This window comes from Chamaea fasciata, unplaced genomic scaffold, assembly GCF_029207755.1.
Source record: "Chamaea fasciata isolate MVZ Bird 193981 ecotype frontalis unplaced genomic scaffold, bChaFas1.0.hap1 SCAF_1, whole genome shotgun sequence".
NCBI lineage: Eukaryota > Metazoa > Chordata > Aves > Passeriformes > Sylviidae > Chamaea > Chamaea fasciata.
In genome coordinates this window covers 49,462,943-49,478,212 of record NW_027094086.1, presented here as the reverse complement: position 1 = coordinate 49,478,212, position 15,270 = coordinate 49,462,943, and the positions used below count along the sequence as shown (strand labels likewise).

The following is a 15,270-nucleotide window of genomic DNA, read 5'->3' as shown; positions in this document are numbered from 1 at the left end:
TATAAGCATGGGCCTTTTGGCTAAACACTTCTGCCTGAGAGTGACAGTGAAAAACATACCTTGAGGAAAGTAGAATAGACTTAGGGTCCCAAAGCCCTGAAATACTAAATCTTTTGCAGGAACTGCTGAATATTCAGAATTAGTCTTAAAAACAGGTTACTATTGTGCATGGCGTCTAGTTGACCTGTGGTGTAGATGGAATAAATTATTTGACATTCAGGGAAAGTTAGTTCCTATTCTTCCTGAAAACAAAGGTGTACATGTATTTTCATCAGTGTGTCACTTTAAACAAGCCCTTCTAACAGTACAGAAAATGTGATTCCTGTATGACATTGTTAATGGAGAGCTGAGGGGGAAAATACCAGTTTTCTTTTTGTGTCCATGGGTGATGAAGGCTGGAAGTCAACTGAGATGACAACTCACCATTGTAGAGATGTTTAAATGTCCTGATATCTTGGATTTTTGAGGTGTCCTCTCAGAGCAATATGAGGGATTCTTACTGTCTGGATTGTGATCTGTGTAACGTCCATTTTTGCAGTCTGAGTTGTGATCACAGTTTAGTCCTGTATGATACTCCAAAACCTGAGTTCCTCAAACCTTCAGAAAGTTTGATACATGGTACTGAATTAGGTAACTCATCCTTGCAGAAATTTTGTATGGGAAAAAAAACCATCCATAGATTAAATACCTGTAGGGGGTTACTTTAAAGTTTTCAGTATTAATTCATTGAACAACCCGAATTGGAAGTGACCTCAAAAGTTCATCTGGCCCAACCTTTCATGGGAGAGGGAACCTCAAAGGCATTGTCTAGCACCCGAACCAGTCACAAACTATGAGTGCAACAAGTACAGAGACAGGTGTGAAATCCTGTACTGGGATGGCACAACCGCAGAGCCCAGTAAGCTGGGATCTCTGTGGTTGGGAGCAGCCTTGTTGACCTGGGGGACAACAAGCTTAACCTGAGATGGCAGAAACTGAGGCTGCAGCAACAAAGGCAAACTCTATCCTGGGCTGCATCCACAGGGCATTAATGGCAGAGACAGAGATGTGGTTATCTCTCTCCTCTTAGTTCTGGTCAGGCCACACATGGAGGGCTGTGTCCAATTCTGGTCCCTACGGTTTAAATTCAAATACTGAGGTTTCTTTATATAAACTCAAACCATAATATATTATGAATGTCAAAGTGTAAAAGGAGCAGCATTTCTACAATATGCAGTATAATTGCCCTATTCAACGACGAATAGACAAAACTTTGTGTTTCTTTTAATCTCTAAGATCCTAAGTGCAAAATGATCTTGAAATCCTTTCTAGCATTTTGTAGGGTGTTCTTCTGGCTTAAAAGTAATCTTGGCTGAAATAAATATCAGAAGTCTGTTTCTGATTTATGGATAATAACCACTGTAGGAAAAACAGGATAGATTTTAAGGGTCATGTAGTTCAAACACATCTGAAGGAAGTTTTCAAGTAATCTCCTTTCCCTCTCCTAAGTTATCTTCTGAATGTTTTTTCCCTGCATTGGGAATTGATGTTGTTTTGTGCACTTGTGAGTTACATTTACAAGACTTCTGTTACTCAAATCTCTGCATAACATGCTGAAATGCTATATTATTACAGAGGTAAGGAACTTAAAACTATTTTGTCTTACTTTTCAATAAACTTTTTAATTTTGTTCTCATTTTGTTTGAAAAATGGAACATGGGCTGAAGGGAGAGCTATTCCTGCACTGCAGATGCAGTGGAGGAATCTATTTAGTGTGATCACTGTGTAAGTCCTTTAATGTCTTTAATGTGATTTTGGTTTTAACCTAATTTCTCACCGTTTGAAAACCCTGCTGGGCTTCTTGCCATGTTGCCAAATAATTGAAGCTCTGTTAAGCTGTTGAAAACTCTACCAACAGTAGCTGCACAAAAATGCATTAATGCATTTTAAACACTGGCTTTCTTTTTTTTCTTTTTTCTTTTTTTATTTCTTTTTTTTTTTTTTTCTTATTGATTTGGTAGCCCTTTCTCTGAGCAAGTCTGCCCCAAAAGTGATTCAGAACTAGAAGTTAAGCCTGCTGAGAGCTTGCTCAGATCTGAATCTCACATGGAATGGACGTGGGGAGGATTCCCAGAGTCAACCAAGGTAAGCATCTTTATTGTTTCTAACTTTGTAACTGAGTTTTGGCATATTTAAGACTGTCCTAGGAGAGGACTGGAAATCTGCTGCTGTTGTTCCGATACAGCTGAAATGGGGAAGTAGCAGCCCCTTGTGGCAGGCAGAGAGTGTCAGCTTTTTTAAGTTCAAAAGCTGCTCAGCAAAGTAATAATCCCAGGAAACCTAGCAGTGAAAGTCTGAAATTTTTGAATTTCTAGTTAGAACCTGAAGAAAACAACTTCAAAATTTTTTTTTCTTTAATTTTTTTCTTTTTTTTCTTTTTTTTTTTTTCTTTTAACTTAAGAAATTAATTTTCTTTATTGTAGAGTAAGTTCTATTTCATTCCAGAGGAGCTGTAGCCTTGATAAGAGTAAGTTTGGTATCTAACAGAGGCCCTGATAAATCCACACTTAGGCTTTTTCCTTGCTGTGGTTTGGTCAAATCAGCACATCCTCTATGCCGATTTCTTTACTGAACTTGTAAATAAGCCCCTGTGAAAATTCTTTTGCAGGGAACTTTGCTAATATGGTGAGACATGTTTTATGTTGCTACAATGCATTTTAAAGTTATTTCTTGGTTTCCTTGTGTGATGAGAACTTGTACCATGAGTACAAATTTAATGTTTAGAATGGAATAAAACAAACAGGTGAAGTGAAAAGATTGACTAGACTTTTGTTTTTCAGATAAGTAAGAAAGAAAAACTGGAACATTGCAGAACAGCTACCATTACTCCATCAGAGAAGACTCATTTTAGGGTCATCCTCAGCTCTGATGAAGTTGAAGACGATGATGATGTGAAAGATTCTGTCTGTACAGTACTGAAACCTGAGCCAAGAACTCATCCTCTCCTTAAGCAGATGGATGTTAAAGACTCTCTTGCTTCTGCAATCGTAGAACCACAAGTTCCGTTGCCATTGGATGGTGATCATCATTCCAGAATACTGATGGATCCTTTACCAGAAACAAAACCAGCAGCAAAAACTGACTCTCCTTCAAAAAAGAAAGGTCTGGAATAAAACTCTTGATTCTTGCCCTCAGTGTGATCTACCAAACTTGAGGTCATAGTGGAAAAAGTATAAATGTGCTTTTTCAGTTTTTCCTATTTAAAGTTTTGTCTGACTAAAATTAAAATGAAACTCTGGAAGTTTAAAATCATACAAATAAGTCTAAATCTTCCATGATTATGTTTGTATTTAACGTCTCTGGGTGATTTCATCTTAGTAATCTTAATTGTTAAAATTAACAGGGGTGCACAAGCGAAGTCATCATCAAGGCCCTGATGATATTTACTTGGATGACCTAAAGGCTTTGGAACCTGAAGTTGCAGCACTCTACTTTCCCAAAAGGTAATTTTGAAGTAAAATGCTGTAAATCTGGGGTAATTCTGCAGTAATTGTGCATTACCTGAGTCGTTACATGTATTATTTATGTCCAAGTTCCGAGAAAAAGAATTGGACTTCAAGTTTTTAGGCTTTTGTGAAGTATTTAGTTCTTACCTCATTGTGAATAGTCTAATTTGCCATGGAACACGTTGAAAGATCACATGGGAGGTGACTACTGAGAACTGAGAGTTTTCCTCTTTGTGGAACCTCTATGTTCTGCAGACATAGAGGGGAGTACATTTAAACTGCTCTTGTACCAGTATTCTTGTTCAGCCATGTTGTAAACTTTTCAGTGGATCAGACTAGTGACTCCAGCCTTAAATCATGTGATTTTTTTTAACGGCTTTTTTCTTTTCTATTGTACCTCTTGCAACAGACAGTGTTCTAAAAACACTAAAAGCAGTGCTCCTTATTTCCTTTTTCTTATTTTACGACTTTCTGGTAAAGATTGAGGAGCACTGTGGTATTCCACAGTAGAATGTAGGGGATGATTTCTTCATTTAAATCCAATTTAGGCAAGAAATTTAATTATTGCCCAATTTAGGGAAATGTTAGGAGAACTGGAAACTGTCTGCCAGTATTTTAAAGGGTTGGTGTGGGTGTGTATGTCTGGATTTTTTCTTAGGTTCATTTTAAATTTTTGTTGTGAAACGATGTAAAAATGCAAAAGCGAGATTTTTGGGGGGATTAATCGTATATTGTGTTCCGTAACCTAAGATCTGTACGTTTTTTTGCAAATGATGTGCTTTTCACTTTTCTTTAGTGATTCTGATCCTGGCTTCAGGCACTGGACAGAGTCAGATACCCTTTCTGGTTCCCAGTCACCCCAGTCAGTGGGAAGTGCTGCTGCTGATAGTGGTACAGAGTGCATGTCTGATTCTGCTATGGACTTGCCTGATGTTACTCTTTCACTTTGTGGAGGTCTCAATGAAAATGGAGAGATTTCTAAAGGTATGTGAAAGACTAAAGCATAAAGAAGAATAGAGCTCAGGCAGCTAAACAAATGAAGTGGCTTGAATGCTCTGATTTCCTCCTTACAAAACTTTGACTTATTACTATGCTCACATTGAGAAAAGGGGATAGAAAATCTTTCATTTTTCTAAAATTCTCAAGCATTTGCCAAGCAGAAACAGCAGAATTGAACTTCATATTAATCAAGAACACTTGATGTCTTGAGAAGCTTTCTGTCTCCTTTTTTATACTATATATTATTTATCTGACCAACTACATCGATTTCTGGTTGCCAGTCCTTGCTTTAGTCCTGTGTAAATCTTAACAATTCATCTTCTTTCCAACTGCCTGATAATTTTTCTTTTTTTTTCAGTTTTTCAGTAAAAAAACCCCTTTGTGTTGGACTGTGTTTTCTGCTCTACTTCTGTCCTAAATGACTGTTAACCTCTAGATTTTTACTAGCTGATTTTTCTCTCTTAATGCTTTAATCTATTTACTGTTGAAGTTGTATGTATTTTTGAGGGAGCTTTTAGAACATAAAATCTTCTTGGGCATGTACTGCAGTGTTTTAATATTCCTTTTTGAAATGGTCATCCAGTCTGTAACACATTAAGTGAAATTTAGGTGCTTATTAATAAAGACTCAGGACTGTTCTTGTGGTAACATGGTAGTAATACTGGATTTGATTGGAAAAAAGGATGTCTTGATTGCAGGGGTCTTCCACTAAATCATGGATTTCCGCAAACATATATAGAAACTAGTTGTGAAAATGCTAGTTAGTGATAATAGTAGTTTTTCAAACCTGGAAAGCTGACATCACCCTTCCCCCTCTAGTGTAGTATGTAGGCCCCTTACCTGCCATCATAATTTTTGACCAAAACTTGCCTAGACAAGCATGGCTTTCTTTTTCCAGCCTTTGAACTGAATTAGTTCCTCCTTATCCTTCCTCTTCTATTTTCTTAAGGCTCTCTACTGTGACTGTTGAAGTGGTCCAAGGCTTTTTCTGTAGGGAGGAGGCAGTCACAGGACCTTTGACAGGTGGGCCTCAATTAGCACATCTTCAGTGATGCTGCAAGATCTGGAGAGACTCTGAAATGACAGAAAGGGTTTTCCTAGATGTAAACTAATAAGACATCTTGGGATATTATATTATTACTTTTTAATTAAGGTCTCTTTTTATTGCAGAAAAATTCATGGAGCATATTATTACTTATCATGAATTTGCTGAAAACCCTGGACTCATAGACAATCCTAATTTGGTAATACGGATTTATAACAGGTAAATTCTCTGTGTCATGTAAATTAGGTCATAGAAAATCCCATTTCAAATCTGGTCTCTGAAGTGAGCTCGTTTCTTAGCTTCCATTGCAGTTTGTGTGTGAATCTGTTTGAACCAAAGTTTGCATAAATTTAGCTTTAGCTTAAGTGAGATTTTTTTTTTCTGTACTTGCCACTGATGTTGAATTGTATATATTAAAACAACTCTGCTTGCACAAAATGTTAGTGTTAGTGGTTGGCAGAAAATATGTATTTTCATCAACACAAAGGCAAGATTTCATGCTGATATTTGTTGATCTGCAGACAGATTTTGTAATATCTTACCAGTAACATGTTTTGAAACAGGTATTATAACTGGGCATTGGCTGCTCCGATGATTCTGAGTTTGCAGGTCTTTCAGAAGAGTTTGCCTAAGGTAAATAGATAAATGCATACTTTCTTGGAAAATTTTCTGTGTAGTAACACCTGATTATCTCTTTGTTTTTCTATACTAATTAAAACCACATCTGATATTTCAGGCTACTGTTGAGTCTTGGGTCAAAGAAAAGATGCCAAAGAAGTCTGGAAGGTGGTGGTTCTGGCGCAAGAAAGAAAGCATGACTAAGCAGGTGACTGAGACCTATTGTGATTTTTTTTTTTTCCCTTCTTAGCTGTTAAAAGATGAAGATATTGTAGCTTGTCAGAAGCACCTCAAAACACTGCTTATATAGTTCAGTGTCACTGATGGCCAGCTGATGTTGCAGTAGCTGTAGCTGCATCTATTTAGCCTCAAATACTGCATCATTGTCCGGTGTTATTAGTTGCTTCAACAAAGTTTATTGTATCCACCTGTTGCACATTATAGCATTCTTTCTTCTAAGCTATAAGCAGTTATCAGAGCTACTCTTCAGTCACTGCAGTATATTTTAGGAATGTTCACACAAATAAGTAGGTGCTACACTGCATAATAGTTAAGCTGAGATACCCCGTTTTAGACTAAATTAAGTTTTCTAAACCTTGAGTATGGGCCCTAAACTTACTTCCCTACCAAAAGGTGATTTATAAGCTTGAAGGCTGACAGTTCTTTTTAGTGCTAAATTCATCATGTTAAACTAGCAGTTCCAAATTTCTAACACAGAGTTTTGTTTCCCGAAATAAGAAAAAGCTTCAATAGAGAATTCCTTCATAAGCATCCTTTTGTCAAATAATTTTTAGAAATCATTAAGTAGAATGGTGATTCTGAGACTTAATATTGTTTATGTACTATTTTGGTAGCTGTTTTTAACTTGGATTTGTTTAAAATGCTTAAAATGTCAATATGTTCCTTATTATCCTGTTGCTTTAGATACCAGAGGCAAAAGAGGGGAAAACTGAGACGCAAAGAGCAAATGAACTGCCAGCAACTATAAAAGAGCAAGTTAATAGTAGGTGTGTTCCTGTCTGAAGACTTACCTGTGGACTGAATAGTGCCTTTTTTCCTTTTCTTTTTCTTTTTTTGAATGAAGAGTTCAGTAGTAATGTGCTGTGGGAAGAAACATTTTCCTGTAAGCTACTGAGGAGGAACCAGATGTGTATAGCAAACAATTCAGCAAAATAATGTGACAGCAAACATTGTAGGAACTACGAATACACTACAGTTATTTCCTGAATGCTGTTGTGTTTATTTCTTAATTAATAACAGAATACATACATGGTAACCTTCATCAATAGGCCACTGCTCTGTAAATACAGTGTTATTGTTTCTGATACGCTTTGTAATACTTCTTTCTTTTATTAAGGCCTAATATTGTATTAATAATTTAAACCATGTGGAATTTTTTGTAACATTAAATAATTGAAACAATAAAATAGTATTAATCACAGTGCACATGTTGCCCAAGTTGTGGTAGACAGCTATTAGTGTTAGCACAAAACTCTTCCATTCTAGGGTATTTATTACGCATATGCATATTCTTGTGTGATTTTGCAAAGGTACTTATAAATGTTGGTGATTTAATACTTCAGAGAAACTAAATGCTGCTTTTAATCTTGAACTCTCTAATGAGCAGGAAAATAAGTCTGTGAATAACCTTAAAAGGTGAGCTACTCCACTAACACCCACAGTTTAAATGCCATAGTTACTGAGGCAGCTTTTTTAAAAAACAAAGCACTGCTACCCATTCAGTATCCCTTTTCATCTGCAGTTTCCCTAGTTCATCAACACAGTATTAGTGACCACCTGACACTGTGTCTTTACTAAACCCATTGTGTGTGGAGCCAGCTGGAATAGTCATGTTTAGAGCTCCACCAGTACTGGCATTCCAAGTCTTACTTGCTTACTGGCGTGTACTGGTTTTATCTGGGCTTTCACTAGACCGTGGAGTTCCTTAGTCTGTGCTATCAGGTAGCAGCAAATCCTCAGCATAAGCAGAAATTACTCTGGCATAAGCATCTCACTCCATTAAAGAAGGATTTTGTGTCGCTTACATTTATTCTGGTTGATGTCACGTTAGGCCTCCAGAGGATGATTCTTCTAGTGATGAAGCATCCCAGGAGTTGAAGGAATCCCTGAAAATGGATTCTTCCCCAGCAGAGCATCCACCTCATGGGAATGTTACATCTTATAAGAAGTCACTTAGACTGTCTTCAGACCAAATAGTAAGTGACATGCCTGTCTTGTGCCTAGGATGCTTCATAATCTTAAGAAAAATACTTTAAAAAGAAATTTAAGGTGTGTTCCTGCACAAGGATAGGCAGCTGCAGGGAGTTTCTGGTAATTTTTTTTTCGTTTTTTTGGGGTTTTTTTAAGAGTCTGTTTGGATTAAAAAAATAGTAATTTTTTATGAAGTTGCATAATCAAACTTCTATATTAAAATGTTGCCAGAAAAGTGGCATTGTTTGCTTCTGCAGTTTGGATATCCTGGCATCTGCACATCTGTGTAATAGCATACATTTAAATTGCTGTGCAATTTATTCACTGTGGTCTGATTTACAAGTTAGTTCTGCTACTGTCTAAATGTATGATATTCATTAGGGAAGAATTTTGAGGAAAGCATCCGCTAAGTAGAAAATACAGTTGTACCCTATGGCAGACTGTGAGTTCAGTTTGATTGTGCTGCAGGTCTGCCATATTAGCAAGAATTAAAGTGGTGGAGAGTGAAATATCTGTGGCTGTAGGCGGTACAAGAACTGTGGATGTACACGTACCCAGGCTGCAACAGACTTGGACAGCAAAACCATGGTGCCAGTGTTAAACCATGGTTCGCTTTTTGATGAGTTAATCAAAATAGACAAGGAAGAGTATATGAGCCATTTTCTGCAGCTCATTTATGATTCTAAAATCATAAAAAATTTTACAGAGAGGGCAACTTACATTTTGAATCATTTTTATTCTACAGGCAAAGTTGAAGCTCAGAGATGGCCCTAATGATGTTGTATTTAGTATTACAACCCAGTATCAAGGGACTTGTCGTTGTGCAGGAACAATATACCTTTGGAACTGGAATGATAAAATCATAATATCAGACATTGATGGAACAATAACCAAGTAAGTATCTTAGGGGGTTTTTTGTTTGTTTAGGGTTTTTTTTGTTTGGTTGGTTTTTGTTTGTTTTTTTAATCTTGCTTTATTAATCCTATCCTGCTTTTCAAAACAAGGTAGAGAAATTTTATTTAAGACACCTATTAAAGGATGTTCATTAATAATGTTGCTTTGGTTTTAATTTGTACTTGTCTTTAAAGGAAACTAGAAAGTGTACTTTAAAAAAATAATGCCAAGATAACATTTACCATGTGATTATTCTCTCTGTTAGACTTCTCCACGTTTAGCGGCCACAGGTTAACTTGGAAACTGACTTGTATTGAATGACCCCACTAATTGCTCTGTCTGGACTATTTATTAATTTTCTCTGTAAATAGTTAGAACCTTTTTCAGAACTATTTCTGTAAATATTCTTTCTAAATTGTACATACATTAGTGGTTGTCTTCAACAAAACTCATACACCTTGTGTCAGGCGCCTTTGATTCTCCTTTTAGGTCTGATGCTTTGGGACACATCCTCCCTCAGTTTGGCAAGGACTGGACTCATCAGGGCATTGCAAAACTCTATCATTCCATAAATGAGTGAGTATACAATGTATGAAACAATTAGGATTTTCTGGAATATGGGAATTAATGTATAGGTAATTGGATAGTTGTTAAAAATTACCCAGTTTATTAAAATGTACCGGTTGAAATGCTGGGAAGTGAGCAACTTTCATCATACACAAATTAAACTAAGTTCTTTCCACAGATACATACTTTTACAGGACTGGAAACCACCACTTCTACTAGCTCCCTTCACAGACATTTTGTTCTGCATTTTAGCTTTAAAAACTGTAATATTTTCATGAATACAAAAGAGAGCCATAATAGAAATAATTTCTCAAACGTGCATGTCTGTTTTCCACCAACTCTGGTTGGTCACTAAGCCTTTCAGAAATATCATACGGCATAAATTTAAAACTAGTATCCTTCCAATGCATAAGTGTTTTCTGGTTTAATGGGTTTGCTTCCAATGCCAGGTCAGTGCTCCATAGGTTAGATTTTTTGTTCTGGAACAACCTTTTTCAAAAACACAGTTTTGCCAGAAATAACACTTGCTAACTGAGGATGACCAACTGTTGGAAACTTCAGAATTAAATTAAAATAATCAACTTTTATCTTTGTTTTTTTGTAGTCTTTCTTCCTACAAAAATATTTGGGGTCTTATCTATTGTTGGCCTTCATGTGGCCCCTTTTGATTCATGGGAGATAACCTGAATGTTACTATTTTGTTGGGTTTTGTTTGGGTGGCTTGGGGTGGGTTTTTTTGTTTATTCAGTGGATAACAGAAGAGGAGTTTTGGAGTTATTTGCCAAATTGAATCAAGTCTTTGAAAATGCACATAAACACTCAAGCCTTTTGTGCATGGAGTAACTGTATACAAATCTGTGTAACAGATGAACATACAAAGTCTGCAGGAAGAATTTAAGGGCTTAATGAATGCTTGTTGTTATCCATCATTCACTCTGCACTGCAAATTCTGCCAACAACCTGAAAAAGACAGGAGATCTGGCACCCATTATTTTGTGATGCAGATAATTTAAATAATTGCTGTCATCCTACAGCTGGGCTAAAAGAAGCTGAATAAAACCAGTGTGGCACATACTTAAACACAGTCTAGTCCATCTAATTGTGTCCTCTGAGTTTTACCATCCCTTTTCTGTTTGCACTTCCTGTTTCTCAGTTTTGATTAAGTTGTGTATTTAAACTACTACGTGCCTTGCAGATTCTTATAACAATAGAAAAGTCTTTTCCTTGTGTGTGTTCAGAGCTCTGCAGCAATTCAATACCTAAACTGGTGTCTCTGGACATTGCTATAATTGTGTAGTTATCTTTGCAAAGAAACTTTAGCAGGAATATGAACTAAGCTGGTAATTTATTTTCTAGAAATGGCTACAAGTTCCTGTACTGTTCTGCCCGTGCCATTGGGATGGCAGATATCACTAGAGGATACCTACACTGGGTGAATGATAAAGGAACAATTCTCCCCAGGGGCCCTCTCATGTTGTCCCCCAGCAGTTTGTTTTCTGCCTTTCATAGGTAAGCATGTGGGACTTCTGGTATCAGTTCCCTCCCCATTTCAGAGAAAGAGTAGATTAAAAATATTTGGCATTACAGCTGTAATGCAACGTTCCACACTTGACTATATTTGCTACTGAGACTTGATGTCCCTCTAGTGACCATTTGAAAACTGTTTTGTCTGAATTTCACTTGTCTACTTCTGTTCCTGTGGGCATGTTAGAAGTGGCTACAAAACACAACATATCAGTCCAAGAGGAACTCATTTTCCCTTCTCTTTATTCATCTAGTCCATGACTGGTGACTCTTAGGTTCTGTTTATATCAGTACATTTTTGTCTTTTTCAAGCATATCTTCAAGGTTTGCAGTGCAGTGCCACTACGCAAGGTAGAGCAAAAATAAAAAAATCTAGGGAGTATAGACTGTCATGTGAAATGATCTTGTGATGCTGGGATTGCTTCATATACAGCTACTTTTTAAAAAGTATGGAGTTAGGTATGGTTCAGCTCAGTTGGTCTTTTGGACCAGCCATAGTCTACCTGTTCTTGATAGGAGGAGCTAATAATGGACAAGTACTTGGGGTGGGTTGGTTGGTTGGTTGGTTGGTTGGTTGTGGAGGTGAGTTTTGTTTATTTAAATTTTGTTGGGGTTTTTTGTTCATTTGTTTTTTTTCACAGATGCAATGACAGCAACTTCCATTAATGTCAAGGGCCTTTTGCACTTTTGCCAAAGATGGGAGATGTAACAAGCACACTTATGTGTACTTGATTAGATCTTCTGATTGAGATCGTTACAAAAAAGCAGTTCACAGCTGCATTCACAGCTGGGAATTCCATTCCCATTTATACTTAGCCTATGCACAGTATTCACCTTTTTTTTTACTGTAGTTGTTGGAAAAGAGAGAATGTTTGATTGTTTTTTGTATTGTTCTTGGAGAGCTATGTAGCGCTGTATGTATAACTACCAGTGCTAGCAACAGGAAGCAATGAGAATATAAATATCAGATAAATGGAGGAAGGAGGATACCTCTATTAAATCATGATTTAGAATTTGACTGTTGAAATTTTATTTTAGGGAAGTGATAGAAAAGAAGCCTGAAAAGTTCAAAATCGAATGTTTGAATGATATCAAGAATTTGTTTGCACCCAGTAAACAGCCTTTCTATGCTGCTTTTGGAAACAGGCCCAATGTAAGTGCCCCTTTCTAACTGAAGGGTTAAAATGCATGTACTTGAGTAGCAAAGCAAACAGGCTTTTCTTTTTGTGTTTATGAAAATTTGATTATGGAAATGGGACACTGCTGCTTTTATGGATTTGATTGGGAAAAGCCACACGCAGATACCTTAAATAAAAGTTGCTACAACTGCTTATTTGAGAAACGTTGCAAAGATGCATTGCTGTTCTCAGAATTTATTAAATATGTGCCACTTTTACAAATTCTTTTAGTCTGCTTTGTGACCTAAGGGCATTAATTCAGGGCTTTATACTCTCTAATCCCTTTTCCAGTTGTACGGTTCCTGTATTTTCTCTGCAGCTCAGTGCTTCTGTAATTGAGTGAGAGAAAACAGGGTATTGTAAAAAGAATATTGTCACAGGGAGTGGTGTTGTGTGGCGTAGACTTCGTGCATGTTTGTGGTCCTAGGCTTGAGCACAGGAATCAACTGTTTGGGGCAGGGGGAATATTTTGTTAGAGTGTCCATGTGTATGTTTTGGGGGTGGAGTTTTTTTTTTACTGTTGTTTGGGGACTTTTTTTTTAAGGGACGGTTTTACTGTAGCCTTTTTGAATCAGCTTTTCTCATTCCTTTGACAAATTGCTTGTTATCACATTCAATAAGGAAATGTTGAAGCATGTACTTGTGTTGCTGCTTTTGCAGGATGTATATGCCTACATGCAAGTGGGAGTTCCAGACTGCAGAATATTTACTGTAAATCCAAAGGGTGAACTGATCCAAGAACAGACTAAGGGAAACAAATCTTCGTAAGACCATTTTTGTTATTTCAGCTAAACAAAGTGTTTAGAAGTGGGATTATAAAATAATTGCATTTATGACTATGATCTCCTTTTACATATGATGTGCAAAACCTTATTTGCCAGGGACTTAAAGCTTTCAATACTTGACTGAAACTTTTCAAAATGAAAATTGGCAAAATAACGTTGAAAATCACTTTTGCAGTAGTGGGGCCTTATTTGACTAGAACTTTCTGGTCTAGATTTCTAAAGCTGCTTTTGGCTACAGCTGAACAGTAACTAGACTGTTAAATAATGGTCTTTCTTCTTATTTAATACAGGTATTACAGACTAAGTGAGCTTGTGGAATACGTGTTCCCATTGATTAATAAAGAACAGAGTTCTGCATTTCCATGCCCAGAATTCAGCTCTTTTTGCTACTGGAGGGAGCCTCTTCCTGACCTTAACATGGATGACCTGGCCTGAAAAGTACTTCTCAGCAGGAGATGGAATTTCATATTGAGCTACTCAACTTCAGTTTAAATGTGAAGAACTTCCTTAATGAGGATGCTAATTTATATATTGGTACCGTAAGTCTTACTAAAGAAATCACTTTAATTCCATTGGTTTGAAACAAAGAAAATACAAAGCTACTGTCTATTTTTTGTGGGAGCGTGTGTGGATTTCTGTGTTTGTTTATTGCTTGTTATTATATACCTGTTCTAAGGCACTTGAGATTGGCCTGTCATTGATGGTCATGGTACCCAAGTGCTTCAGGGCAACTAAATGCTGAGGTAAACTATGACTTTGCATTTTCATCAAGACAGACCTTATTGTAAACATAGATTATTCTTTTTAAGTTGTCTTAAGTATATTTTCTAAAACAAAGCCAAAAAATGTATGGAAACTGCCAAATAGAATGTCAGACCTACTAATGAAAAACGTGGTTAAATGTTCAGATGGGCATTTAGACCATTTTTGAAAGGAGCCAGAGCCTAAGACCACTGTGCTCTTTCTCAGCTAGAATACAGAAAATGTACAGACCTTACTAGCCTGACAGATTCTGAAGACATAAAATTCCTCCTTAAATGTAAATATGCCTTTTGTTACATGTACAAGCCTGGGCTTGTACAAGTCACGCTCAAACTAACTCTGCTTATTACTTTTTTTTTACACACAATGTTTATTTCATGAGCTTGTTAAAATGAAGGTTGTCTTCAGACACTTGTATGGCTTTTGTTGTTTTCAGGCTGTGCTGTGTCATGTTAAATTTTCATCAAGAAAAATCTTGGAACATTTCTGTAAGAGTTGGGGAACTGGCATTTTTATTTCCTTTTTCAGCACAGAGATAATGCGTGTATGTGTGTGTATGCTGTGTAGGCCAGTAAAATGTATGTATAGATTATATTCAGGGAATGGTAATACTAAAAAAAAATTAGGTATTTAATTTTTAAATTGTCTACTGCAGGTCTTTCCAGAGTTCTGTATTGCAGGTTTTCTGTAGCTGGAAGAAAATGCAACTCAGTAGTGAGATTCCAGCTGTGCGAACGGTTAAATGCTGCAGAGCAGAATAAAACCTTTTTTTTGTTTTGTTTTGTTTTGTTTTGTTTTTTTGTTTTTTTTTTGTTTTGGGCAATTCACAAACATCATGCTGGTCATTCCTCAGGTTCCAGTCAGAGCCTGTGAACAAATTACATTCCAGTTCTGGTGTTTATCAGCTATAAAAGCAGCTAATTGTTCTTTCTCCAAAAAAAGTACTTAAAGGCAAAGGTGGCTGCTTTTTAAGTTGACTTATTGCATTTAACTTCTTTTGGACAAAACTATGGTGAGAATGTATCATTCCACCAGCCCAAAGGACTTAAGGACTACAGTCATTTAAACATCATGTAAACACCAGATCACTCAGTTTTACTACCTGCAAAAACATACAGTTAGAGGATTTTAATGCCCTCCCGGAGTATTTTTTTCTCCGTCGTCAGGCTGTCTTAACCCACAGTTCTGATGTAACACCAGGT

The 15,270-nt window shown here is 36.7% G+C and overlaps 1 protein-coding gene across 2 annotated transcripts in view; it reads left to right on the top strand.

The window, feature by feature from the left end:
• Positions 1-14,845, top strand: part of LPIN2 (lipin 2) — a 41,256-nt gene extending 26,411 nt beyond the window's left edge. For both annotated transcript variants that reach the window (XM_066182897.1, XM_066182887.1), the window contains exons 6-20: positions 2,001-2,124; positions 2,820-3,141; positions 3,383-3,482; positions 4,282-4,469; positions 5,655-5,748; positions 6,093-6,162; positions 6,266-6,355; positions 7,072-7,154; positions 8,219-8,363; positions 9,104-9,252; positions 9,742-9,828; positions 11,176-11,328; positions 12,382-12,496; positions 13,182-13,285; positions 13,597-14,845. In XM_066182897.1, coding sequence (XP_066038994.1) covers positions 2,001-2,124; positions 2,820-3,141; positions 3,383-3,482; positions 4,282-4,469; positions 5,655-5,748; positions 6,093-6,162; positions 6,266-6,355; positions 7,072-7,154; positions 8,219-8,363; positions 9,104-9,252; positions 9,742-9,828; positions 11,176-11,328; positions 12,382-12,496; positions 13,182-13,285; positions 13,597-13,741 — 1,969 coding nt within the window. In that variant the 3' untranslated portion in view covers positions 13,742-14,845. The remainder of the gene's footprint in view (positions 1-2,000; positions 2,125-2,819; positions 3,142-3,382; positions 3,483-4,281; positions 4,470-5,654; positions 5,749-6,092; positions 6,163-6,265; positions 6,356-7,071; positions 7,155-8,218; positions 8,364-9,103; positions 9,253-9,741; positions 9,829-11,175; positions 11,329-12,381; positions 12,497-13,181; positions 13,286-13,596) is intronic.
• The last annotated feature ends 425 nt before the right edge of the window (positions 14,846-15,270 follow it).